The following is a 26,121-nucleotide window of genomic DNA, read 5'->3' as shown; positions in this document are numbered from 1 at the left end:
TTTGTTGCATGAAAAGAAAAAAAAAATTCCCTCAACATTGCATACTTAAGGAAAAACTTAATTTTGAAAAATTATGTCATCTATGAGAGCTCCATCACTTTTCAATAAAATTTCAATTACAAATTACTTCCATATTTTTAAAAAAGAAATAACTAAAGATCTTCCTCAACTTACAATGGAGTTATGTCCTGACAAACCCATTTTATGATGAAAATACTGTAAATTAAAGAGGCGCTTAAAACATCTAAACTACCAAGCACCATAACTTAGGGTAGTCTACCTTATATGTGCTCAAATACGCGAGTCTATGGTCGGGCAAAATCATCCAACGCAAAGCCCATGTTTTAATATAGCGTTGACCATCTCATGAAATCTATTAAACACTATCCTGCAAGTGAGCAGCAGAGTGGATGCATGGGTACAGAACGGGTGTGGGCGTACTGGCTCTTAACCCTGGTGACCGCGGGGCTGACTGGGGGCCGTGGTGTGCTGTCGCTGCCAGCATCCTGAGAAAGGGTTCCCTATCGCTAGCCTGGGAAAAGAGCCAAATTCAAACCTTCAAAGTATGGGTTCTACTGAATGTGTATCGCTCTCGCACCATTGTAAAGGGGGGGAAAAAAAAAGTCAAACCACCGTAAGTCGAAGACATTCTGTGGTATTTAATGCCACTCATGATTCAGGCATATTCGTTTAATCCTCACTACATTCCGCTACTGAGACTGTTGACTGCACTTGCTGAGAGAGTAAACTGGTGGCCAGAGAGGTCAAACAACTTGCCCAAAGTCACAGAGTTGGTAAGTGGCTGAACTGGCCTGTCTGATCACAAAGCCTACAAGGTTTCCATTCGCCAGTGCTCCTCTGTGCTTCCTCTCCTGCTATGCACGCAGTCTGCATTCCTTGGCACTGCCTCATGGTAGAGAGCAACATGGCAGCATGGAGTGGCTTGCGGAGGGCATGGGGTTGGACGCTAATCAGCATCTCTTTAGGGGGATGGGCTTAAGAGCTTGAAATCCTCTCCACCGCCCACTCCCATCTCTAGCCTCTCTCAAGTATTGTTCTATTACACCATATTCTGGACCCTGCATCCATGGGTAAACTAGATGGAATCCATTACGCCTGGAAAGTATATGAACAATGTTGTTTGCATGGATGCATTTTCCTAAGGCTGGGGCTCATACTCTGCAGGAGACATTCAGAAGAACTTAGGATCGCTGGGAGGTTTAACCACAGACAGAGCTTCTCTAAGTGAGGCAGCGGCTAGTCACATGTGCCTATGTAAATGTAGACTTGATAAAGTAGAAAAGTCGGTTCCCCATTTGGATTATTGAAATATCAAATGCTCAACCGCCACATGCAGCTATTAGGTAATGACATATCACACTGCCATCACTGCAGAACATTCTATTGGATAGTGCTGTTTCACAGGCTTAAAAATTGAATTTGCCACAAAAATTAAGTAGATGAAAAAGAATAAAGAAACCATGTCTAAATCTTTCTTTGTGTGGCGACTAATTCTAGATAACGAAGAGTGAAAAGAGGAGCACAGGAATAAATACACAGATACACATGAAGTATCCTCAGATTTTGCCCTACCTTCTCCTTCTTCTTTGATGGACTTTGGTTGAGAGACGGCAAAGCACTGCATAGTTTCATATTTCTGATGTGCTTCCTGGTTATCATGACCTTCCTCTTCTGAATCAGGCAAAGGTTTTACCAGCATCCGGCAATTAAAGGTATGGCTGTTCCGCCTAGGAGGCTCGCCAGACCAGGGTCCGCCGTTCACTGAGCGAGGCAAGAGCAGGCCGAGAATTACCAAGGAGCTAACATCAGACTCACCGCCGCCAAACTGTCAGAATGATGCTAATGTTTTAACAACTTGGGAATATTCTTGGGATTTTCAAAATAACCTTTACGCTTCTTAGCCTTCACCCTGACTCCTTCCTTCCAAGAGCAGACTTGGTTATTTATCACTAGCATATAGAACTTTTTGTGTTTCCCTTGCTTTGGTGTCTTGGGAATTTAGTTCGACCTACTTGTATTTCAGTGTTAGATATGTTACCCCCTGCTCAAAAATCTGTGACTGGCACCAACTGTAGTATGCATTAAGCTCTTTAAAAGGATTTGGACCTTACATGGATAAAAGTTCTTTTAAAAGGTCAGGAATAGGAAGCCCATGCAAACTGATACACTGGACCTCACTCCCCAGCCACACCTTATCCATTTGAGCACACCTCCCACAGCGGCCAGCCTGAGCCCCCCCACCGTCCGCCCTACTCCATCCTGCACGGGACACCTTTGCTCCTGTGACCTTCTCTAAAGTGTCCAGCTGCCTCTAATTCTCCCACCCAAATGTACCCCACTCTAAGGCCAAGATCCCCAGACTGCTTCCTCTTACAGATCTTTCTTTTATAGAATTTTACAGAAAAAATTGTTTTTTAAGTTTATTTATTTTGAAAGAGAGAAAAAGCAAGTAGCAGCGGAGGAGGGCAGAGAAAGAGAGGGAGAGAGAGAGAATCCCAAGCAGGCTCCACACTGTCAGAGCAGAGCCTGACAGGGGCTTGAACCCACAAACCGTGAGATCATGACCTGAGCCGAAACCAAGAGCTGGACGCTCAACTGATGGAGCCACCCAGGAGCCCTGAATTTACAGAAGTTTTAGTGTATATTCTGTAACTTGACCATTGCTGAATTACTCTATTGTAGCTTTTTTTTTTTTTTTGGTTTCATGTACATTTCCTCAATTAGACTGAAAAGTCCTTGCAGATGCAATGCTAATGTCATTTATTATCAAATGAAAGAGTACTTCACAGGTCTTCTGCTTTAGTGTCAATACTCAGAAATGTGTGTATTAATTCAAGAGAGAAGTAATGACAGAGAAAGACTACTTTTGGGGAAATGCATTAGAGAAACAAAAGAATGACTGATTTTGATAATTAGAATGTTTATGGTTCACCAGATCCACTTTCTCATTCTACAGAGGAGAAAGCTGATGAGAAAGATGCTCAACTACTGGAAGAGCCGGCATCTTTTCTTCATTCTTCCTTATGCTTTAATCTAAAAAATATGAAGGCTGGTAGGGCAATGAAAGTGGGGGGGGGGGCGGGGGGGAGGAATCAGGAAAAGGGCCAGTGGGAAGGTCAGCAAACATACACTCAAAACTCGCTAGCGGGCGCACACTTAAAAGGACAGCTAGGTGTTCTGGCGAATGCAAGGCTAAGCCCATGGCCGCTGGGCTGTAAAGAAATAAAAAAAGAACACATTCTAGAAAGAAAAAAGGCAATTTCAAGTTAACTGCAAGAAGCTGTTCTAGAATTACAGGAGGAAGCACAGCTAGCTTTCTGCGCCTGGGCAGACAGGTGGGGGGTCTGTGTCTCCGGCAGCATTTCCATAGTCTCACGTACAAAATGGAGACTTACACAGAGAAATCAAGGAAAGAAAAAAGAGTTCTTGCTACCTCAGGTTAATAAGCAATTTTAAAATATAAAAAAAGTACAATGTGAAGGAAAAGAGCTCTTTAGACAAGAGGATTAATAATACTGAATTAATAAGCATAGGTCCTTTGAGGAAGCCATAAAATTACTGAAGAGACTTGAAAGTATTAGCGACTGGAAATAAGAAATCCTATTTTCTTGTTCATTTACTAAAGAATATAATGAAAGAATCTCACACGAATATTCATGTTTTGTATTACTGTTGCAGTCACTTTGAACAAAGGGTTATCATAACCAAGGAAAACCGAGCCATAATGGAATTTAAAAGGGCCTTCTTCTATTTACTGTGGTTAACAATAAGACCAGCTAATCTAAACAAGTTGGGGGGAAAAAAAAAGAACAGAAATACTTGCTAACTCAGGACCTGACCTCATTCTGTACTGAAATATGCACTTCCTTTTATCTGTGAAGATGTTCTTCGCAGCATCAGTCTAAGTGAGAATATTAAAAAAAGAACCACTCAGGCAGTGGGAACGGCAATGCCCCGGGGCGGCGGCTAAGGTGGGCCACGCCGTGACCACCCAAGTTCCCATGTGGCCCTCAACCATCACGGATGCTCCCCGACAGCATCTTCAAGATGGGACGGAGTCAGGGATGTGACACGGGGTAAGGAGGAAACGTCTGAGGGGACATCTTGGAAGTGAATGGGACCATTTAGGGCTTCCAGGCTGATAGCCTTTGAACCTCTATATACCACTTGCTCCTCCATATTTTATTGTTAGAGTAATGTATGCACCACACACGTACTCCCTTCATAAGGATTCAGAACTTTGTGTTTTTGAAGTCAAATCTCAAACTTCTCATGACCTCCTACTTCTTAGTCATGGAGAAAAGGCACAAAACAGAGTTGGCTGGCATGTGGCGCCCTCTTAAAAAACAACAAAACAAACCCCACAAAAATAGTTAAGTACAGGAGTACTTTCCATCTGGATTCTTTTGATGTACTTTAAAACATAGTATCAGAACAACCGTTCTTTCAAGATCACTATCTGTAGATGCCCTTTTCTTCAGGACTTTTAAGTTTAAATACTTAATCTCGGCATCTCTAAACAACTACCCAGTCACTCTTACCCAAACCGACACATCCAGTTCTACTTCTCCCCCTCCAACCAAGACTGCGTGTGTAGGAGGTGGGACCGAGCAGATCATTGTTTACCTATAGACTTTGGCAGCAGGTTTTTGACAAATTCAGTGTGGTCCCCAACGTGCAGGATGCTGTATACGCTTTTGTTCATCAGCTCTTCTTGGTTATACCTTAGGTACTGCGTCACGTTCTCTGAAACAAATACAACGTTGCCTTCCAGGTTCACTACAAAGAAGAACCCATCGAGGGCCTAAGGGAAAAGGCACAGACTGTGTTAGAAATGATACAACAGAAAGTCATATGCAGTTGTTAAGAAGGGCTGATGCTTTAAGGGAAATGTATCATTCACGTGTGGATAGAAGAGATTTTCTCTCTGGTCCCTCTCCTAGTTTTTAGGGACAATTAGCACATATTCTCTTGGCGAAATTATTCCACCTTAGTAAGCGGGAGAGGGCCTAGATCAGGGCTTCTTACCGCACACTAAATGACAAACATTAACTCTGTTATTTTATCAGAAGATAATTACTGCCGAGTAAGTACAGGCATTTATCTGTATTTTCAAAATTATATTGGGCTCCACATGGCCAACAACAACATTTATGTTACCAACCCAAAACAAAGTGATTACGTTGTACAGTTTCTCATGTAATACAACGAGAGGAAGGGGTCATTGATAATTTTCCCTCTGTTTAAGTGAAAAAAAAATTAAACAACTCCCCAAATTTTATTACCTTTTAAGCTGCCAGAGTTTAAATGGAAAGAACTGCAGATGATCTCAAATACCAGTCCTTTATTGTCTGGGGAAGGGGTCTGGGAAGAGTCTCTCTGATATGGCAACGGGGAGCGCAGGCCTCGGAGACGTGGCCAGCACTGCCCGAAGACTGGAAGGGGACTTGACGTTTTGGATTCTGACAGTGAGAACCGGAGAGTGAACTGACTGTGCCCTTCTTTACTGCTTGTTCTCCAGGTCATCTAGATGCAGGTCCCTAGTCACCCAGATAACATTAGCGCTTTCCCATAATGTGTGCCTGGCCTCACGCCTTGTCATGCCAATCCAGATGAGGAAAGGACAGAAAGGCTTTAGGACCATTTCAGGAAATAATCATTATAAGAATAATTACTGAGCATGTTCACTGTGCTTTAAACACATCTTGTCATCTTAATATTTGCAACTCTGGAAGGAATGTCTTCTCCAATTTAGAGAGGAAGAAACCGAGATTCAAAGAGGTTAAGTGGCTTGTGTAAGCCCTTGCAACTTGTCAGTGGCAGAGCTGGAAAATCTGAATCCACGTGGACCTGACTCTACAGCTCATGCCTGTGATCGCTGTGCGGCAGAGTGCTTTATTTTGATATTTACCCCAGTCTTTCCCTACCATGTTCACCTTGGTGGTGCAAAAGCTGAGAGTTCAGGGAGTTTCTCTTAGTTTTCTCTTTCTGTTTTTTGATCCTTGCTTGTCAGAGTCCTGTTTTATGGATTAGGTGAGTGATCAGAACTAGAAAAGGCTTGATACTGATCAGGCATACCTCAAAACAGGGCCACATGGTCTACCTAGTTATGACACTCAGGTTCCGCATGCTATGTGTTTACTACTGTCTTTAACATGAATGTTACGTGCACATATTGATACAACAATGTGTATGGGCGGGGCATGAAGTGTTTACTTTTATCCCAGTTTGCTTTTCCCTTATTATTTAACAGGTTCCTATTTTGTGAGCTTTTTGGGAATATATTCCATCTTTAATTCTATTTTCATCACAAAACTAAGTGCTCTCTCAAATTAGAAATGACCATAAGGCACCAGTGAAAAGCTCTTTCTTTTTCTTTTTTTAAATATAACGCCATTCGGTTTCAAGTTTTTCTTAAATATTCTGTCAGGTTTTTACCGATTGTTTAAACAATATGCAGAGCAAAGAAAGACTGTGAGGAAAGGGCCTCCCGTAATAGCTGGCATCAACCTCTAAAAGCCTTGTGTCAGTGAGTATGTGTGCGCAGGTGTACATCTGGTAGGGTGAAAGGAAGCAAGTCAGCTGATTAGTTATGCACCACGTATCCCTTTAAACTAAGTGCTTTAGATACACATTCATAGGGGTTTTCATAATTGTATTACCTATAGCTCACTTTTGAAAGTGCAAATAGCTTCCCACATGTTCTGTACCCTGACAAAAAGACTGATTTGCAGCATAGTATGACTGAAAGATGAAAGTGTTTCATCTTATGAGACTGTGTTTTTTAAAAGCACACTATGATATGCTCTGATGAAAAAAGCTGACATTTGGTTTTGTTGCCTAGCAGCCACTATGCTATGATGTAAGCATGAGTGTGCATCTATGCCGAGGAACCGCTCAACAAGAACAAGTTTTCCCTGTTCAAATTATTCCATGTAAACAAGGGATAAAGACTTAAATTCAAACCTTAAGTCACCGGGTTCAGGCATTAGCTCTCTAACATATTCAGCACCAAGGTCCTGCTGCACAAATGCTCAAGGGAGTACAATGAATTCTCTGAAGACTGCTTAAAACAGCAAAAATGTTGGTTTGATTTTATAAGCTCTCCGAGGGCTTGCATCATAGCCTTGGGGTTACTCCAAACATTTCTTTTCTGGAGCCTCAAAAATCTTCCCCGGAATTTCTACCTTACTTCAATCTTCCCCCGTATTAGGAATAAATACAGATATATGGGAATTTCTTAGTAATCCAATAAAAAGCTAATAATTTAGATTATCATAATTTTCAAATCAGTTTTGTTTATAATTCAAAAAATTGTCACAGGAACATATCTGCTTTCATCTAATTCTAAATAATCCACCCTGTTTGAGTTGTCTTATCTGCTTCTAAGAACCAAGCAGGAAGTAGCACTCTCTGGCCTTCCTTGTTGACTCTGGAAAATCAGGTTAAGTGTATTCATGCTTTTTCCCTGAAAATTGCAGTTGGATACCATCAAGCCAGTGATTCAAGAGAACGAAGCAAGGGGCCACCTGAGGTCACTTACAGTCTTCTGGCTAGGAGGTCCAGCTCCAGGAACCCTGTCATTTCTAAATACAAAGACCGGGTCAGGCGGTCTTTAGACTTTCTCTGTATGCCCCCACCCCCTTCCAACTGTATGATCAATTTTCACAGAATTAGATTTTCTAAAAATAAAAACGATCATATGCACCAGCTAAAATATAGGGGGGCAATTACTGGTTATCTTTGCTTTAAAACTCCTAATTCCTCATATATGTACGGCTGCGGCTGCACGTCCCTGCTCCCGCAGCGGCAACGGTGCCAAGCCCCTGTTCAGTCTCGTCCTGTCGTCAGTGGAGTAAATTATCCTGAGAACTGACATAATTTATGTTGCAGGGCTCTGCTGCTTCTTGTTATAATATTTGCCGACATTTTTTCCCCTCATCTTACCAGAGCCCACATCTTGAATTTTAATTTTGGAACAGATACAGCAAAGCACTCGGTGTTTAATTCTGTACTAGTTAATAAAATAGGAGAGCCAGACTCTACAAATTCTGGACGGTATTTTGGTCATAAAACTTTCGAAAGTTTATCAGAAACAGGGAGTTAAGACCAACCACTGCGTTTGTGACGCTTCCCTTAGTAGTTCTGCCTGTGGCTTCAGTTCTCATCTTTAGCAGAGAAACTAGTTTGAAGCAGCCTAAGGAAAAAGCACAAACCTCTATTCGGTCCTCAAATTTTAACCCGCGTACATGGCATATGTAACATCTAAAAACTGGGGGGACATTTCCAACGAAGATTCTATCACAGAATTAATAGGACTTGTGGACGTCGTTTTCCAAAATGAACGCTCAACTGGCAGTCAAAGTCGGCCAACTTATATGCGAATCTAGTTCATTTGATTCTCTATTATTACCCTCAAATGTATATATGCCGACATCAGGAGCTAGATAATTAGCAAGCTCAAGAGGCCAGCGGTACTCCAACCTTAAGAGTGAAAATTACGTAGAGGCTGTCCTTAAATCACATTCGCCTGGAAAGGAAACGCAGTAATGTGAAGATCACAAGAGCGCGGAGCGCAGGGCGAGAACGACGGGGCTACCTCAAGCATCATGGGCCCCAGCGCGTCCTTGTCGATGACGCCCTGCCCCGTAGACGACACATCTGACTTCTGAACTTCATCTATGTTGGCAGCTGCTGCTTTCTCTGCAACAAACAGAAGCATGAGTTCAACGGCAGTGATTTTTCAAGGACAGAATGACCCGGAAACATTTTTATTGTAATGATGTTTTAAATCTCTAGTGGAATCAGACGTGGCTATAAAAGAGTTAGAGCACATCCCCGCTGCCGCTGAACGGGAGACACTGCTGGCAACAGGAAGCAGGACGCTACCTTTTCACCTCCAGAGCCTGCGGCTTGGAGCTCCCTGCGGGCAGCGGGTAACAGGAGTTCAGTGGTCTCACGCTAGTCCCCGACAAGCCTTTTTTTCTAGATTACAAACTGCAAGTACTGTGGCACAATTAGTCTCTACTCAGGGGACTCCGCAAACTAGGATAAGGGAGGGCCTCTTATTCAGAATTCAGGGGCATAATCGGAGATACAGCTGCAGGTGTTTGAAGGAATGACAGGAGTCCTAACCTGCTCCTGCTGCCCCCCAGTGACAGGCTGTACCAGGTGCCCTGTGGGCTCTCCTACTGCTCTACCTCCCGTCATGTTCACAGTCACAGTGGCCTGAAAGCTGCAGTCCCTGTCTTGTTGAAGGTGCTTCACGATTTAAGGCAGAGAGAAGAGGCAGCCTCTTGAGTTGCCAGAGTTCAGCGGGTGCCCTTTTAGGACAGGAGGCACAATCTACGCTCCCGGGTGACAATGTGCACAATGTGCGAGGCAGCGGAAACGCCCCTCATGGATAATTCTCAGAGAAGAAATAGATTCACAGTCATCAATACATATGCAAACTAGTTATTTCAAGAATGCCAAAAAAAAGTTTAAAGCATAACAGATACATATCATCAACTTGCTAGGAAACAACACAAAACAATGTGCCAATTATTTGCACCTGAATAAATTATATCCTTGTTTACACTGCATGTTATCATTGTAATTAAATGCAAATAAAACTGTAAATCAATTTAGTACTCAAAATCAACCTGCTTTCATGACCTTGATAAGTTTTATGGCTGCTGCTGTGGCTTTTTTTTTTTTTTTAAACAAAAACGTTTTTACACAGTTTTCTAAAAATCTGGAAAGCTTAATTTGTGCCTGAGAACCTAGAAAATAATTGGGAATTGGAGTCCTCCAAATCTTGCCACTCCCATGATGGAGTGCTTCCGCATGTATTATCTATCAGGGGAGAAGGGAAGATGACCCGTGTGGTTCAAGTGTCAGTTCAACTCCCAACTTTTAAGGCCTTAGTACATGCCTTCCATGCATCATGGGCTGTGCCAGGAGTAAATCAGATGACATGTAAAACACACTCTAAAAACTATAAAGCAGTGGGGTACCTGGGTGGATCAGTCAGTTAAGTGTCCAACTTTGGGTCAGGCCATGATCTCAAGGCTCAGGAGTCTGAGTCCTGCATCAGGCTCTGTGCTGACAGCTCAGAGCCTGGAGCCTACTTCAGATTCTGTGTCTCCCTCTCTCTGTTCCTCCCCTACTGTGCTCTCTGTCTCAAAAATAAACATGAAAAAAATTAAAAACTATAAAGCAGTTTACAAATGTAACTTACTACTAGCATATCTATGTGTATTAGATCTTCCTTACTGAATTCCAAATGTAGTGACTTCTCTGCAGAGCTTATCATATGCAAACTGTATCTGCTTTTTCAATTACTATACTCCTGGTTCACCTCCTTAGACCTTAATAGATCTTAGATCCTAGATTTTATCTGGTAGCCTTTCTTGGTCAATATTGTGAGGATCTGTCAGTCTTCGTTTTGGTTTTTTCCTTGCTGCCATCCCTAGCTCTTGACTGTTAGGGACCTTACCCCTTGCTCTATCTGTAGGCTTGGTCTCAGCCCCCAATGCCTCAGCCTCAACTGGGACAGGACATACCTCAAGCTCTCCAGACAATCACTGAATAGGACACTCCCCCACCATCCCCATTTTCCTAGATTCTTTTTCAATGCCAAACATACCCCCAGGAAATGCATACTGGGGTATATAATTTTTTTCTTTGTTAGTTCACTCTGTAAGCCTACAGATTTCTCCACAGTTTCCACTCATTTTCCTGCCCACCAGTCCAAGAATAGGACTGACCCCATCACCTGCTGCTTCATCTAATTTAGCAGCCGGTACTGTGGAGGTCCCAGCAGGCTTCGGGCCTAAGGACCCTGAGTTTCATTAATACTAAATTTTAGAACTCATAAAATGGATATTATATATTTATGTGGTCCCAGTGCACTCTAATTCATTTTTTGTCTTTGGTGTTGTGGCACATGAAAGTAACGTGCCATCATCCTGCAGAGAGAGTGATTCGAAGCCTTTGCTCTCTCTCCTCACTGTTTACAGGAGCCTCACGCCCCCTCAGTAACCTCTTCCAGGAGCAGCCATGATTCTCAAACCGGAATGGTGGACAGGAGAAGGCAACCTCCCCGGAGAGGACCGATCAGAATTTACAGACAGAAAAGGTTTTCTTGGCATGATGTTCTGATACGTCTTCCTAGGAAGGTGTCTTGCCCTCCCCACTTCCTTCAGGGAGAATCACAGTCTGGGAAATAAACAGCACGCAACCCCATGAGAAGGCAGGTTTCATGAAGGGGGCGCTCTGTCTGCACCCTTATTGGGCGCTGTCCCTATTCCAGGGCATGTTTTCACTAGATATTTGGTGGCTAACAAGACTAGATCCACCAGGGGCACTTATTCCCAGAAACGCAGGAGGCAACTGGGAGTGGAAAAAGGAGTAGATTTTCCCCTTTAGGCTGAAGGGCCCTCCGGGGTGCAGGGGGAGGAATGAACAGGTAGGCAGGGTCAGACATATGAGAGAAAGGGTTTCCTGAGGAAATAAAACAAATCCTCTTACGTTGCCTTACTCAGTAAGTTGTAAGGCATCTAATATGGTCTCAGGTCCCCATTTCTCTTATCCTTCCATTGTTAAAACTGGAGGTTTTATCCTTTTTAAAGAATGAATTGATTAATTCAGATTAATGCTGGGGGAAAGTGGGACATAAAGCACAAGCTACGAATCCCAAGGGCAAGTCCGCGCCTACTGCTGACCACCAGAACAGCAGGCTGCTTGTCGTATGAGATTCCAATGGCATGAAAGTAAGAAGCTATTGTTTTCTGGAGGTCTATAATAATGCTGTTTGTAGGGCAAAATAAATAGAAAATAAGAGTGTCTGTGACAATCCATTTCTAAGCTTTTAAAGACCATCAATCTACCTTGTGAGATATTGACATTTCGAGGGTCTGATCATATTCTGAAGACCCAAGTTTTCCTAAATTCACCCATTAATATTCTGTAGAATTTAAAGAACACTTCAAGAAAGCTTAATCAGGCAAGTCCCTAAACACTTTCACGCTAAGGGTATCCTGAATATTCTGGCAACATGCTCACACACTGCATTTTGAACTTTTATCAGAAAATATGTAGAATGAGGATCATATCTGCAAAGCATTTTATTCTAGAGATCTACAGATCAAATGAAACGTAGGACAAGGGCCTAAAATTTAAAGTAGGAGATAATTTAGATCTGACAAAAGCTTGTGTTTGGGCTCTACCAGAAGCCTGGATAAAAATGATCACCCGCCTGAAAAATCACTTGTAATAGTAAGGTATGTCATTTTTTTCTCTTTCTAATATCCAAGTGCTCAGTCTTTCAAAGGAGAAAACAAGCTCACAGGAAGTCACAGAGAGCGAGTGGCCACCGCGAGGAAACCACCAGTAACAATGGGATCTGTTCAGCAGCCTCTCCATCTCTGTGTCTCAGTGTCTCGCTCTGCCTGGGGTGCAAGTGGAATGAATAATCCTTGTCAGCTGAGAGATGAAATCTAGCTGGGAGGGCAAAACAATTACAACTGAACTAAATGAGGGCAATTTAGGGATAATTGCAAGGAACTAAGTTAAAGTTCAAAGAAGAGATAAAAATCGTTGGACACAGCTGAAAATATTTCACAACTCAGTAGTAACTGAGTTGGAGCCAGCAGGAGAAAGCAAGTGGATGGCAGGAGAGAGGCTGACACGGAAGCCAGTGTGGCGGGCACGTGGCATGTGGCCCTGAGGAAGCCCCCACCAGGCCTCTGGAGACCAATGCTAATGAACACCGGCCAAAAGTCTACCTAAGCTGGAACTCGAGGGATCCCTGACTAAAAATGAAAAGAGCACAATTTTCACAAGATCAACCGGAAATTGTATTAGTGGTACATGTGCTTTGAAAGAAAACTATAAATGAGAGTATCGATTATTTGCAAAAGAACTTTCAAAATGTTGCAATACTTACACAATACTCTTCATGTAGCTAAGAGAATGGGAAATTTTCACTCTTTGTAGAGTAGATATATGAGACGAAGGGTCAAGAAGTTAGGGCTTTTCACTCCTGTCCCCGCCATATGTTTGTATGTGTGCATTTCCAACTAACTTGTCATCTAGTATTCAGTTCTGTACAGAGTTTGTGCTTTGATCATTTCTCAGTATTAAAGAGAATAAAATCAATACCATGAAATGAGAGAAAACACCCAGAAGTAGGGCTTTACTAATGCAACTGAAATCTAAATTAAAATGGCCACGAATTTATGTTTCTGAGTACTTTTCATGAAGTAATTACTACCTCTGTTCAATGTTCAGCTGAGCCTTGAAATTAAATAGGAGGAAGAAAAGCTCCAGTGAGAGATACATTATTATGATAACCGGACATATACTGGTATCTTGATGGAGCCGTTCAGTAATGAGTATGCTATTTTTATGTGCCAGATATAAATAAGCCAAAATACTTAGATATATTTATACTTCTGTAAGTACAGCATTACTATACTAAAATACACTACTTAATATTTTTAAATTAGGCAGTTTTCTCAGTGATCACAAATTATATTTACTTTTCTATATTTTGCATCCATTAACCATAAAAATATATTCCGTTACAAAAATATCCTTCCGTAAACGCAAGAGTAGAAAGATGTTTCGAGAGTTTCATATGGTCAAAACCTTATGAAATCCATTATAGATGGAATTCTTAAATTGGAAAAAGAGCTGATAAAATTTAGTTTTCAGAGCCTATGAAAAGATTTCTCCTTCATGCTTTGAGTTCTATTTTTTCTTGTGGTACTTTAACCATTAAAGGTATTCTTTTTAGATAAAAAAAAATATGACCTAAGAGAGTAACAATGAAAATAATTCCATCCCTTTCTTCCTCACTCTCCCAAAAGATCAAAATATCATAAAACAGCTATGATCTCTTTAATAACACAGTTTTACAAATGCAAAACCCTGATTAGAGGCTGTCCAAGGATGCCTCTGTCATCCTCCCCCGAGTGTCCCTTCCCTCCTGGGCGGCTGCTCTGAGCGCAATCTTGTCCGGCTCCTTCCTCCATTGGCCTGCACTCCAGAAATCCAATACCAATTAATTAGATTTCCAGTTTCAAAGCAAAGAACAAAACCCCATCTCTTCAGGGACTGTGGTAAGATGGGTCATACCACAAACTGGGGGGAAATCATTACTATTATATTCCATATGCTTGTCTTTACAAGTAATTATTGTTCATGTTTTCTCTTAGAACAAAAGGAAAAGTGAACAGGGAAGCATTTGATCTCTAGACACACAAATGATTTTTAAAATACAGGTATTTTTTGAAGCAGCTGGATTAAATTGCCCCTTATCACTGGCATCTACCAGGCATAAATTTGAAAGTAAAATTTAAGTTTCTGGTGAGAAGAGCAACAAATCAGACGCTGTGATCTTCGCAAAAAAATGTATTTATCTTAAAAAAAAACTACAGTTAGCTATTTTCAAATTATGGGGAGGTATCTTTTTTTTTTTTTTTAAAGATCTTTATATGTTCTTTTAAAACATCCCTTATTGATTTTTCTTAACTTACCCAATCTTACAATGTTAGAGGAGTCTGGTCCATTTGTTTATTAGGCAACTGAATTGAGAACATACATACACATACATTCAAAGGTTCCTTCCACAAACCATTACCAGAACAGAGTCCTATCTCCTCTCAGGGATGGTGGTCATGGCTCAAGGGACAGCCACATAACTGCTGTAACTTCAGCACTGATGACCTAGAACCCTAAATGCTGCTTAACATCTGCCCATGAGGGGAACAGGGTGATGCAGCCATTATGAAAGAAAATGAGAAGAACTTACTCTTCTTTATCTTTCTAATATCATCTGCAGAGACTGTGGAAAAGTTGTGGAAATTAGTCCATCTTTAAAAAGGCAGAATTCAAACAAATACCAATGATTCATTCTGTTAAAATACGTCAGTTGAAAGATAATCCACAGGGTCTTTACACATATACAGAAAAGTTTTAGCACTGCCTATGTTTGGATGCCCCTGACATGTGAAGCCCAGGAGGAGTTTAAAAGTTATTTTTATGTTTGGTCAAATATAAGGATAGTTGCTTTTACTGAAGCGGTGCTACTTCAAGTATTAGAATCTTTGACTAAAACAGAACCTGATACTTAATGCAGGTTTTATAATTAATTCCACTGCTTCCAAATGAGTAAAATCACTCACCCAGAAACTATCAATTTTTCAGTAGATTGACGTCAAACACAAGTCTAATCACAAATTTTTAAGACTCTAGAGGGAATAGATCCATAATTTTCGTCTTTTCTTGCATTTAGGAGCTGGCTGACTTCAGGTGAAGTGGTCATCAAACCTAGCGGCAGAGAGACGCACGAGGGGCGAAGTCACAGAGACCACACAACAGGCGATTTCTGGCTGAGCACCACAGATTAACTATTACAGGAAAAGTTATGTAGTATCTCTAAGGTTCTAGAAGGTAAAACCAGAGAATTATGCATCTGCACCAACTAAAATTAGAAAAGCTGCCATATGGCTCTGTGAAGCCAGCAGCACATTCTTATTCATTAGGAAGCATTCTGCTAACATAAAAACACAAGGCCCTTCCTGTGCTCTCCAAATGTGTTTATCTTTTCAACATTAATGCACTATATATCATCAAGCTGGTGAAATCTCCTGCCGTGCATATTAAAACCGCGCAGCTGCACTTTCTTTAGTAGTGGGAGGAACCAAAGCCCCAAGTTGCCTCCCTCTTTCCACGCTGAGCTTCTTGTTAACATACCACGGCCTCCCTTCAGCATGAAGAAACAGCGGAATCAACCAATCTCAAGGCTATCTCCACCGGGCAAACCCCCAACCCTCAGCCTCCACACTCTGTTTTGGAGAAAGCAACATATTTGGTTTTTGTTTTCATCAAAGGTAAGGCATGACTACTTAAAAAGAACCGGCAATCATGCCCCAAGTTTGACATGTAAAGGCCCTACTTTTAAAAGTAACGTAACGTACTGCACATATCAAGAGAGAAGATAGTAACCAGAATAGACTCTAGGTATTAACTGGCTAGAAAATCCTTTTGCCCGTAAGAACACTATCATTGAATCTGCTATCACCAGTGTGGAATTCCATTTAGTTCCCCCCTTCACACATTACCTAGCACTACGGAATGCACTGGTAGGTAAAACAGGCTCTGGATAGTCTTTTGTAGTAAGCCATGTGAGTACATAACAATTTGTCGAAAACCTCTCTTTTACATAATCTAAATACGCCCGTGCTGTGGGACCTTAAACTGACAGGTCACAGAAGGTGAAACAAAATCAGACACACAGGGAGCCGCACAGTGAAAGAAGCCTGTGTATATCCGTGGGAACACGACTTCAGAAATACTGCAAGTTCATTAGCTGGAAGGCAACAAGTACACGTCACTAAGTTACTATGCAAGCGTTCATTCATCCCCAGTGTGGTCGTGGTATGTCTCCACCTGAATTGTCTACTGCCGTGGAGCTCTGTGAGATGAAGGCACAATAAAATACGGCAAGTGCTTATTCAGAGTTCATTCTAATTCACCAGGCTCTGCTAGCTAAAGTTTTAGGAGTTATCCGAATAAGGAAATGGAGGAATCATGATTTGTTCAGAGGCTGAACGGTGAGACTGAGGCTAGATGAAGGCAGGAAAAGAAAAATCAATGGGTGTGAAAGAAATGAGAAGTGAGGTGAAGTTCTAATTCAGCACTACATCAGAATACTCAAAGGTGGCATTCTCAAAAGACCAAACTACACAAATGTTTTCTTTCTTTCCATACATATGTTAACGCAAGCAAGGTCCACAAAATTACATTACAGGAGCACTTAATAAAGTTTCTGATAAAATATGGTAATGACAGAAAAAGTTGTCTCTAAAATTCTTTAGAAGGACTTTGGTCTAGGAGGTGCACATATTTTATCTCCTAAATCATTCTGTTTATTGGCATAGCTAGCACCACGTCCAAATATTCCTACCTTACACTCCAGCAATAGTTATTATTTATCTCCCCAAATACATCATACTGTTTCAAGATTCTAAGCATTTTCTCAGACTGTTCCATTTGCAGCTGCCCTTCCAATGGTTCTAAGACCCCATCACTGTTCCAGAAGCTCATTACAATCAAGTTAGGCACCTTCCTCTGTGTTTCTGCAATGCTGTGTCTATTCCCATAACAGTCTACATTCATCCTAGTATTTCGAAATGTTTGTTATTTTCACATCTGCGCCTTCACTGCATTCTTGGCCCCTTGCTTATCAGAAAGATTTCCTGGGGTCCCTGGGTGGCTCAGTAAGTTGAGTGTCTGACTTCAGCTCAGGTCATGATCTCACAGTTCATGGGTTTGAGGCCTGCGTTGGGCTCTGTGCTGACAGCTTGGAGCCTGCTTCGGATTCTCTGTCTCCCTCTCTGCCACTCCTCTGCTTGCACTGTCTCTTTCTCTCAAAAATAAACAAACATTAAAAAAAGAAAGATATTCTTATTCATTGCCTGGCATGTAGTGGGTGCTCAATAACATTGTGTGGGGGGGAGTAAGGCAGGTAATACTGAACAGTTCCACAGCTGTAGCTGAAAATTCAGGATAGCAAGGATCTAAAAATCACCAATACCTCTTCAGAGGGATCTGTTCTGAAGAACCTTACTGTGTACTTAACATAATGGAGATTTATTTTAAGACTCTGATTTTGGGAGTTAATGAATCCGGTAGAAAAGGGAGGAGAAAAAAACTCAGGCGGTCAGGCTCTATGGGCGAAGTGTGTCAAGATTATTTCTATGGTGGTCTGGCCAACTGGGAAACCATTTGGTGGTGGTTGTAGGGGAAGTCATCAAGGCTCTTTCTACACCTGATGATGAAAGAAAACAAAAACGGATCCACTTTATTAATCCAGATCATCATTAGGAAAGTTATAACTTGCTTCATAAAAAAACAGTAGTTTGGGCATCATGAGAATTTTTAATCAGACTCTAGGATTTCCGCAGCCGCTCTTAGCTCTTAAGAGAAGAGACCTACCCATGGGAGTCCTACAAAGTACCCACCTGCCTGGGTATTTCATCAGGTTTCTTGTTCTTTCTACACACTGGGCTGGGAGAAGCCTCTAAGGGTAAGCCAGGAGAGCTATCCAGAAAGAGGAAGGGCTAAAATCCCTGGAGAGGCCTGCAACGTTCTTTTCTTAATCAATGTGTTCACTCCACGGCTAACACAGAGCTTATTACCACCGTAACGATGTCCAGTCAAAGCACAGGGGAGAAGGGGCGAGCGGGGAGGCTGCAGGAAGGGAAGAAGGTGGCGAGCAGGGGGGAGGGGGGCTGCAGGAAGGGAAGAAGGTGGCGAGCAGGGGGGAGAGGGGCTGCAGGAAGGGAAGGAGGTGGGTTCCTCTCCTCCCCACTACCTCTGCCGTGCACCCGCACTGCCCTCTGACGGCTTCCAGGGCTTCAACCTCAAGCCTCTGCTTTACCTCAGTGATGGATGTTCAGGGACTAAAAACCCTCCGAGGACCTGACCTTCATCTGTTCCTGGGGGGCATTCTTCCACAGCGAGGGGTCCTCTGCGCCCCCACTGCCCTTCCCGGACATGTGTCTTGCTCTCTGGTTCACGTTATGTTCTACTTGTGAGACCTGCTGGTCCTACTCTTCGCGTGCTTCGCTCCCATCGGGTGTTTGTTCCCTCCGGCTCTTCCCCGCAGACGCAGGACCCGACGCCTCTGCCTCCTAAAGAGACCGCGACAGCTAGCTGCACGGATATTCTCCTTGACCCTGACCGTGCTGCTAGCAGGACGACAGGGAGGCCACGAATCCCGGTTCCAGGCCGCCGCCATCTCTCCCCGGGCCCCTCGCTGGCAGCGTCTGCCTCGGCAAGCACGCGAAGGCCTCACCAGTGAGCTTTTTAAAAAGCAGGTGTTCCCAATTTCAAGCACCTAGTGCAAGAAGCTGATAATAGAACATAGAATCATCCAATTTAGAGACCTAAAACATTAAATTATGCTAAATCATATCATCCTAGAAGAGCAAGCAAAGCACTGATAACAATGAGAACTCTGCATAAATGTGTGTGGAGCTATGGTTCTGGCCAGTCACAGAGGGTGGGGGGAAACAGAGCTGAGGGGAGGGACCAGGCCACCAGGATTCCCGAGGTCTGTATGGTAAACGCAGTGTCCCCGCCAAGAGTGCTCCGTGGACAGCGACCCGACGGGGCCCACGCACCCAGGGCCCACTCCCAGGGCCACGAGGCGTGTGGAGGCCCAACTCCAGAGGCGGGCTCCGGGAGATCTCACCCTCCGTGACGACCAAAATCTCCTGTGGGCAAAAATCTCTAGCAGCTAAAGAGGAGGTGCTTCCTAGATCAACTCGCCAGGTTAATTACTAAGCCGTAAACAAGGTAGTTCCTATGTGAATGTTGAGCGGGGGACAGAAGCGACGATGGAGAGAGCAGGTGTAGTCCCCGGCGTTTCAGGCATTCCGAACCGTCACTACGGGCAAAGCCGACCATTTCTTGTGAGCCTGCAGCCATCACCACTGGTTGTTGGCTGTTTCAATAATCCTTCTCTATGTTTGCTTACGCCCTTCCTGGTTCAAAGGGATTGTTTTATGCTTTAGGTTCTTTTATTTTCTTTTTTTAACCTATTAGGAACCACACATGGAAGTGAGGCTGGCTACCTAACAGTTCAAAAAAATACACGTCGTAAACACAAAACCTAAAAAACATTTATATGTTTATTCCAGAGAAAGGCAGCTTGGGAAAGTGACGAGATTTATTCCTCAGGGCTTTAGGCAGGAAGGAAGGAGAAAAGAGAAAAGCGTACAGTCATGGTTCTGAGATGAACTTCACTGTCCGAAGGTCTATGTTCTCTAAAATGGAACTCTTGTGGGAGGAACTATACAAAGTATCACTCTTACATCACACAGAAGCAGAAGATTAATCTACTATATTCAAATGCTTGAACCAGTTTTGATTTGAACTCACATTTTTACATATAAAAGTGTGAGTACCCCCTTCCTCAGGGATCTCAAATTGGTCCTGGTCTCATGAACTTGGGCTATATACCAAGGTGGTGCAGTGATCAGGGCTGTACGTAGAATAAGGTACAGGGAGGGACACAGTTGTTACAAGTGACTCATGTTCTGTGCTAACATCACCAGGGCCCTCTTACAGGCAAGAGCTATCACCTTAGGATGGTACCTAAAACTGTCCTGACCAAATTTCAAGTAAAGCCTGGTAAAATAAAGGCTCTGACTTGTTTTGAAGGCCAAATATATGCTGCTTCAGAATTTTTTAAAGCAAGGTTTTCCTTTACAACAGAGATACTTGACTTGTATTTGTACATTTTCAATACACATACCCAAGCTTTGTCTGATGGTAGTGAATGATCATCATACTTAGAGTAAGAGATCAGGTGAAAAGAAAAGAAAGACTGGAGACATCTGGGAAATAATTCCGAAGTAGATCTTCCTAATGTCTAAAATACAAAGTTTCGTTATTGTCATCAGAGTATCCTAAGTTCAAAAGACATTCTAGAGGAAGAGTTCCTGTCAAATATCCATCCAATACTGTGCTTCATAATGACGATAGGAGTAAATTTAAATACATCTTTAACATGACCCTTTCAGTACCCTATGGCATGAAAATTCTCCAGGTTGAGCAGGAGGGGCAGTAAATCATCAACCAGCCTTCCACAACTATATAAAGCAGTAGGCAATTAAAAACAAAACAGGGGTCAGCTTCATTCAGACCTGACATGCCTCACTGGGCAGTAGGAACTGACATGAGAGCCTATGCATTTCAAAGCCCAGCGAAAGTATGGACTACAGTTGATCACAATTGGCATGAGGAAGTTAAAGTGAAATTAATAAAGGCTGACATTTACAAAGACCCCGAAATTTGGTGTCCTAACTACCTTTCCTACAAAGGAATCTTCTCTTTTCCATATGGTCCCATAATTCTCCAGCAAATTTTCTGAGTTAAGGAGAAAAATATCGTGATACCTCCACAGCAATTCCAGGATTCTCTTGGATTTTGTATCTGTTATGTGCCCTCAGATACAAAGACTTTTGAAGGAGTCAAATCCACTTGCAAGAAATTATTTAAAGTCTTGACAATTTTGTTCTCCCATAAAAGCTAAAAAGTTTAAGCCACAACTGAAAGACTTACAAATGAGTGCCATGGCTATCTGATGGATAAATCAAGAAGAATAATCCATAGGGGATTAATTTTGATCCTCCATATAGGCCACGAAATATATAAAAATTAACTATCTAATTTTGTATAAAAAAAGACATAATAATTAAGTTACTTCCTATCAAATTAACTGGTTTAAATTAGCTTACGATTATAGTTTTGTTTTACATATACTAGCCAAGAGGTAAGTTTCCCCACCATTCTACAACCATTCAAATAATGAAATAAAATCTTCATAAAATGTATTCTTCCTCTTTCCAATGTTAATTATATCCCTTCCAAATGCTAAATGATTTAGTATTATGCTATCATCAAGACTTCAGAGGAAGTTCTACCCAATGGCATTTTGAAATGCATTTAGCGGGGCGGCTGGGTGGCTCAGTCGGTTAAGTGTCTGACTTTGGCTCAGGTCATTATCTCATGGATTCGTGGGTTCGAGCCCTGCGTCAGGCTCCGTGCTGCCAGCTAGCTCAGAGCCTGGAGCCAGTTTCGGATTCTGTAGCTCCCTCTCTGACCCTCCCCTGCTCACGCTGTCTCTCTCTCTCTCAGAAATTAAAAAAAAAAAAAAATTAAAAATAAATAAATAAATGCGTTTAGCTCTAACACAGATGCATGGGTTGATTCCAGAGCCCTGTTTTTGGAAATCCTGCCTGCCTGGTGATGGCTCAGAGGTGGGGCAGATAAAGCAGATGAAAATGTGAGGCAGAATGCCGGAACAGTCTGGTTTTGGGAGCCGTGGCAAGAACAGAGGTGGCTTTTCCTCTGCAGACGTGAAGACTGGACTAGAAAATGCTGTTGTTCTCAGCCATCTGTGATTTAGCGTCTCTCAGGCATATGGTCTGAGATCTGCTTCCTCAAAATGTACGGTTTGTTATTTGTTATTGTATCAATGGACAGTGGGCTTCCCAGATACTAGAATGGTGGCACTTGTTAGCTCTGTATCGTCAAGGAAAATATTTGGCTGCATATAGGGCTTCCCGAGAGCAAGTTAGTACATGACCTCAATCTTTTCCAAGCTTATCATAATGCTGGAAGGCTGTGCTGATTCAGCAAAGCAATCTATAATCACTTGCAAAATGCCCCTGCCTCACAGGGATGTTATGAAGCTTAATAAGATAATGCATATGAAGCACTCTGAGCTCCGGAGAAGAAAGGCGCTAAGTAATAATATTCTGCATTTATAATCACAAGCAGTCTCACAAAGAATCCAATAAACTTGTCCACAAATTACAAGTAAAAACTACTTTAAATAATTTAACATAAATAATTGTGTAACAAAGGAAATGTGAAATCACTCATGTTTAAAAAGTGGAATGGACGTACTTCACAAGGCTAAGTCAAAATGAAAAAAATAGAACTAGACACGTTTCTACTAAAAGAAAATTACATTGTGATAAAACAGAAATTGAATCAGAAACTTAGAAGAGTATATTTTACTGAAGTCATCTTCAGACATGGCTATTAATGAATTAAATTTAGTATCACTTCTAAGGTTTTCTGCCAATAAATTTAATTTTTAAAAATCAAAGTCAGTGTTAATAGTGATTAATTTCTTCAGTTATGAATGGTAACACTGAAAATATAAATTTTAACTCTCATTGGGATAACATGTGAGTATTTTACCAACGTAAATCTTTCTTCTTAAAATATTAAAACCACGCGGCTCTCCTCCCCGCCTCGTGGCAATGGCCTCCCGGCTGGCAAACACCTGCTTCCTATTCCTCCAGACAAGTGCAGGCAGAAGAACACAACCCATGAAAAGTCCACTTTAATGCAAGTATGTCCACAAGAGCAGGCCGGGCCGCACTGGCACTGCTGGGGCCGCCAGGGCCACTCCCTTCACTGGATGGTGACGGGGCCTTTTTAGGTGCCTAGTGTCATTTCCTTCAGGCATCTCCCAGAAATCTCGGAGGATCCAATTTTTTTACCCCCCTCCCTCCAGAACACTGTCCTAACATCACTTCCTACATCCTCTGGAAACCATCTGAGTTGACCCGGACCCGCTCAGACTGCCGAGGCTGCTGGCCGCAAGTTGTGTTTTTCATTTTTGCATCGCCGTTCTCCAGCGCCACTACTGACCTGGGTAGATACTCAATAAAAGTGAGCTGGAGTGACCGCCGCTCTGGCGACAGCGACGGAGGGGTCTCTCCAGTGGTCTGGGTGTGTTGTGGAGGGTCAACTGCAAGCACACACGGAACAAGTAACTTCACTTTCTGATCTTTACTTGTAATTATGTCTGCAGAAAGACAGCACTGTACGTTTGTAAAGAAAACATAGATCCAGTATTAGATGGGAGGCCGTATGGGTGAGAAAGACAGGCACACTGCAATGCGTAAGCCACGTCCCGAAATGGAGTTAGCACATTTTCTTTGTAAAGTGTTGTGGATTTATGCAATAAAAGAAAAATGAAATTTATAAATTTGTAAGCATTAGAAGGTTTTTTAAAATTTATTTAGTTGGAAGACTCAGCTTCTTTGGAGAGCTAAGTTCAGGAAACAGCATTGATCCAGATGCTGAATGAAGAGAGACTCTAATTATCTAAGATTTCACTAAGAATGCTTTCATCAGAGACTGAACATGGCAAGAGCTGATTACTTAACTCAAAATAAACTTCCATCAACACACCAGGAACAATGCATACACCTCAGGATGCTAACAGGGCCTAATTAGTTCTCTGAAGTGTAGCAGCTCAAAGGAATTTTGGAAAATAAAAATGTGAAGGTTAATGATCTTTTGTATTATCCCCTCAAGATGAAACCAATTGCCAAGGAAATTAGACTTATAGGTCTCAAAAATTCAGGCTGAGAGCAAACTCTACAGGCATAAAAATAATTTGTCAATTTTTCAAAGTTACACCACTGGTGAACTTAAAAGAGAAAAACCTATAATCACTTAACTAAAGAAGTGCCTACAAGATGGACCATGTATGTGTCCTTTTTTTTTGTTTTTTAATTAAAAACATTTTTTTGAAAACTTATTTTTGAGAGACAGAGAGAGACAGAGCATGAATGGGGGAAGGGCAGGGAGAGAGGGAGACACAGAATCCAAAGCAGGCTCCAGGCCCTGAGCTGTCAGCACAGAGCCTGACGAGGGGTTCAAACCCACAAACTGCAAGATCGTGACCTGAGCTGAAATCAGATGCTCAACCGACTGAGCCACCCAGGCGCCCCTGTTTGTGTCCTTTCTAAGAAAACGATGAATCAGGAGTGGAGCTAAAACACACAAGTGTCAATCTTTTCTTTCAGTTAATATGAAAATCAGGAGCTCAATTTTATTTATTTATTTTTTTTAATGTTTATTTATTTCAAGAGAGAAGGAGACAGAGTGCTAGTGGGGGAGGTGTAGAGAGAGAGGAAGACACAGAATCCGAAGCAGGCTCCAGCCTGTCAGCACAGAACCCGATGTGGGGCTCAAACTCATGAACTATGAGATCATGACTTGAGCCAAAGTCGGATGCCCAAATGACTGAGCCACCCAAGTGTCCCAGGAGCATTATCTTAAAACCTTAGTTCCAAAGGAGTAGGATTTCCTACAGTGCGTGGAAAGAACCTAGAGGGCTCCTCACATTAGTATACAGGGGAAATGTCACAATCAACTTCTTATAAGGAAAGTGAAAGAAAGTTGGGAGGAGGTGAATATTCACAGTGACTATTTTAGGGGCCCTTGGGTGGCTCAGTCAGTTGAGCATCTGATTCTTGATTTTGGCTCAGGTCATGATCCCAGGGCTGTGGGATAGAGCTCCATGTTGGGCTCCATGCTCAGCATGGAGCCTGCTTAAGATTCTCTCTCTCTCTCTCTCTCTCTCTCGGCCCCTTTGCATTCTCACTCTCCCTTTCTAAAATACAGTAAAATCAAAACATCCCCCACCCCCCAAACCCAAAGTGACTATTTTATGAAAGAGAACAACTGGGAAGGGGTAAGATGCTTCTGAAAGTCAAGGTTTACTTTCGGAGGATACCTTGGTAAGAGAGCTAAGGTGTGAACCTAACAGAAAAACTGAGGCAACACAGTAGCTGTGACTTTGTACGAGAGTATTTAGTACTGTTGGTCTTTACAACTCTGGGCATTGGATCTATAATCTTTGAGGTTCATGATGACCATCCTGCCTTCCCCCAAGAGTCTTTTGGACAAAATTAAATTGTTTTGTTAATTTGTGTGTGTTGTAAACATGAAAATAGTTTTATTGTGTTCTACAGGCAAAGGATGAGCAATAAGCATAATCTTAAATTCTGAGAAGATGGATATCAAAGATAAAATTGCTATTGCTTCAAAGCCAGTAAGTAGGGGCCAAAAACTCAAATGTCCACTTGGTCAGTTAGGTGATGTCCAGTGACTTTAGTGCTGACATAAGGCCAGTCAAGAGAGGCAGAGCAGATTCGTACCCACAATCCACGTGCAAAGATAGGCTCACTCCTACTTCTCAGCAGCCCCACCTAGAATATTTCCTCCAAAACACAGGTTGAGCCATACTTTAGTTCTTCATATAATCTAAGGCCCATTATTTATATATGGTCTTTGACTCAATAGAGTATAAAGAGAGAAAGAGGGAGAAAAATACATAAGGGATACGTATAAAAGTAAGAGGGCACCTCTTCTGGGATCAAAAGAGGGAAGTTTAAGGGTTTCTAAAGACTGAAGATAAAACTGAGATACAAAGATTGAAACAGCCTCATTTATATTTCAAAGAATATCTGGAACATGATATTATTATGAGTTTAAAGACTTCCTGAGAGTTTGTGACCTTCCCTGTGTTATTTTTACCTTCTTTGTTTCACTGGCTGAACAATTCCAGAATTGAACATTTGCTGCAGAAACAAGAAGAGCACATAAAAACCGGGATGTGTTGCGCTGCCGTCAACCAGGGGAGAAGACAAACCCCAGGAGAAATACAGGGGGCGGCAGCCGGACACAGCGCAAGGGAAGCAGGGGAACCACGAAGAAGAAACACAA

At 42.2% G+C, this 26,121-nt stretch overlaps 1 protein-coding gene across 2 annotated transcripts in view; it reads right to left on the bottom strand.

Annotated features, from left to right (window-relative positions):
* The window catches only part of NCOA2 (nuclear receptor coactivator 2), a 103,332-nt gene that overhangs the window by 50,768 nt on the left and 26,443 nt on the right, over positions 1-26,121 (bottom strand). For both annotated transcript variants that reach the window (XM_077752452.1, XM_077752453.1), the window contains exons 3-5: positions 8,621-8,724; positions 4,648-4,825; positions 1,594-1,782 (exon numbers count right to left, since the gene is read on the bottom strand). In XM_077752452.1, the coding sequence (XP_077608578.1) occupies positions 1,594-1,782; positions 4,648-4,825; positions 8,621-8,724 (471 nt within the window). The remainder of the gene's footprint in view (positions 1-1,593; positions 1,783-4,647; positions 4,826-8,620; positions 8,725-26,121) is intronic.

The sequence above is a fragment of the Crocuta crocuta genome, unplaced genomic scaffold, assembly GCF_008692635.1.
Source record: "Crocuta crocuta isolate KB4526 unplaced genomic scaffold, BGI_CrCroc_1.0 scaffold141, whole genome shotgun sequence".
NCBI classification, from domain to species: Eukaryota; Metazoa; Chordata; class Mammalia; order Carnivora; family Hyaenidae; genus Crocuta; species Crocuta crocuta.
The sequence above is the reverse complement of the archived record's forward strand: the minus strand, read 5'-3'. Positions and strand labels throughout refer to the sequence as shown.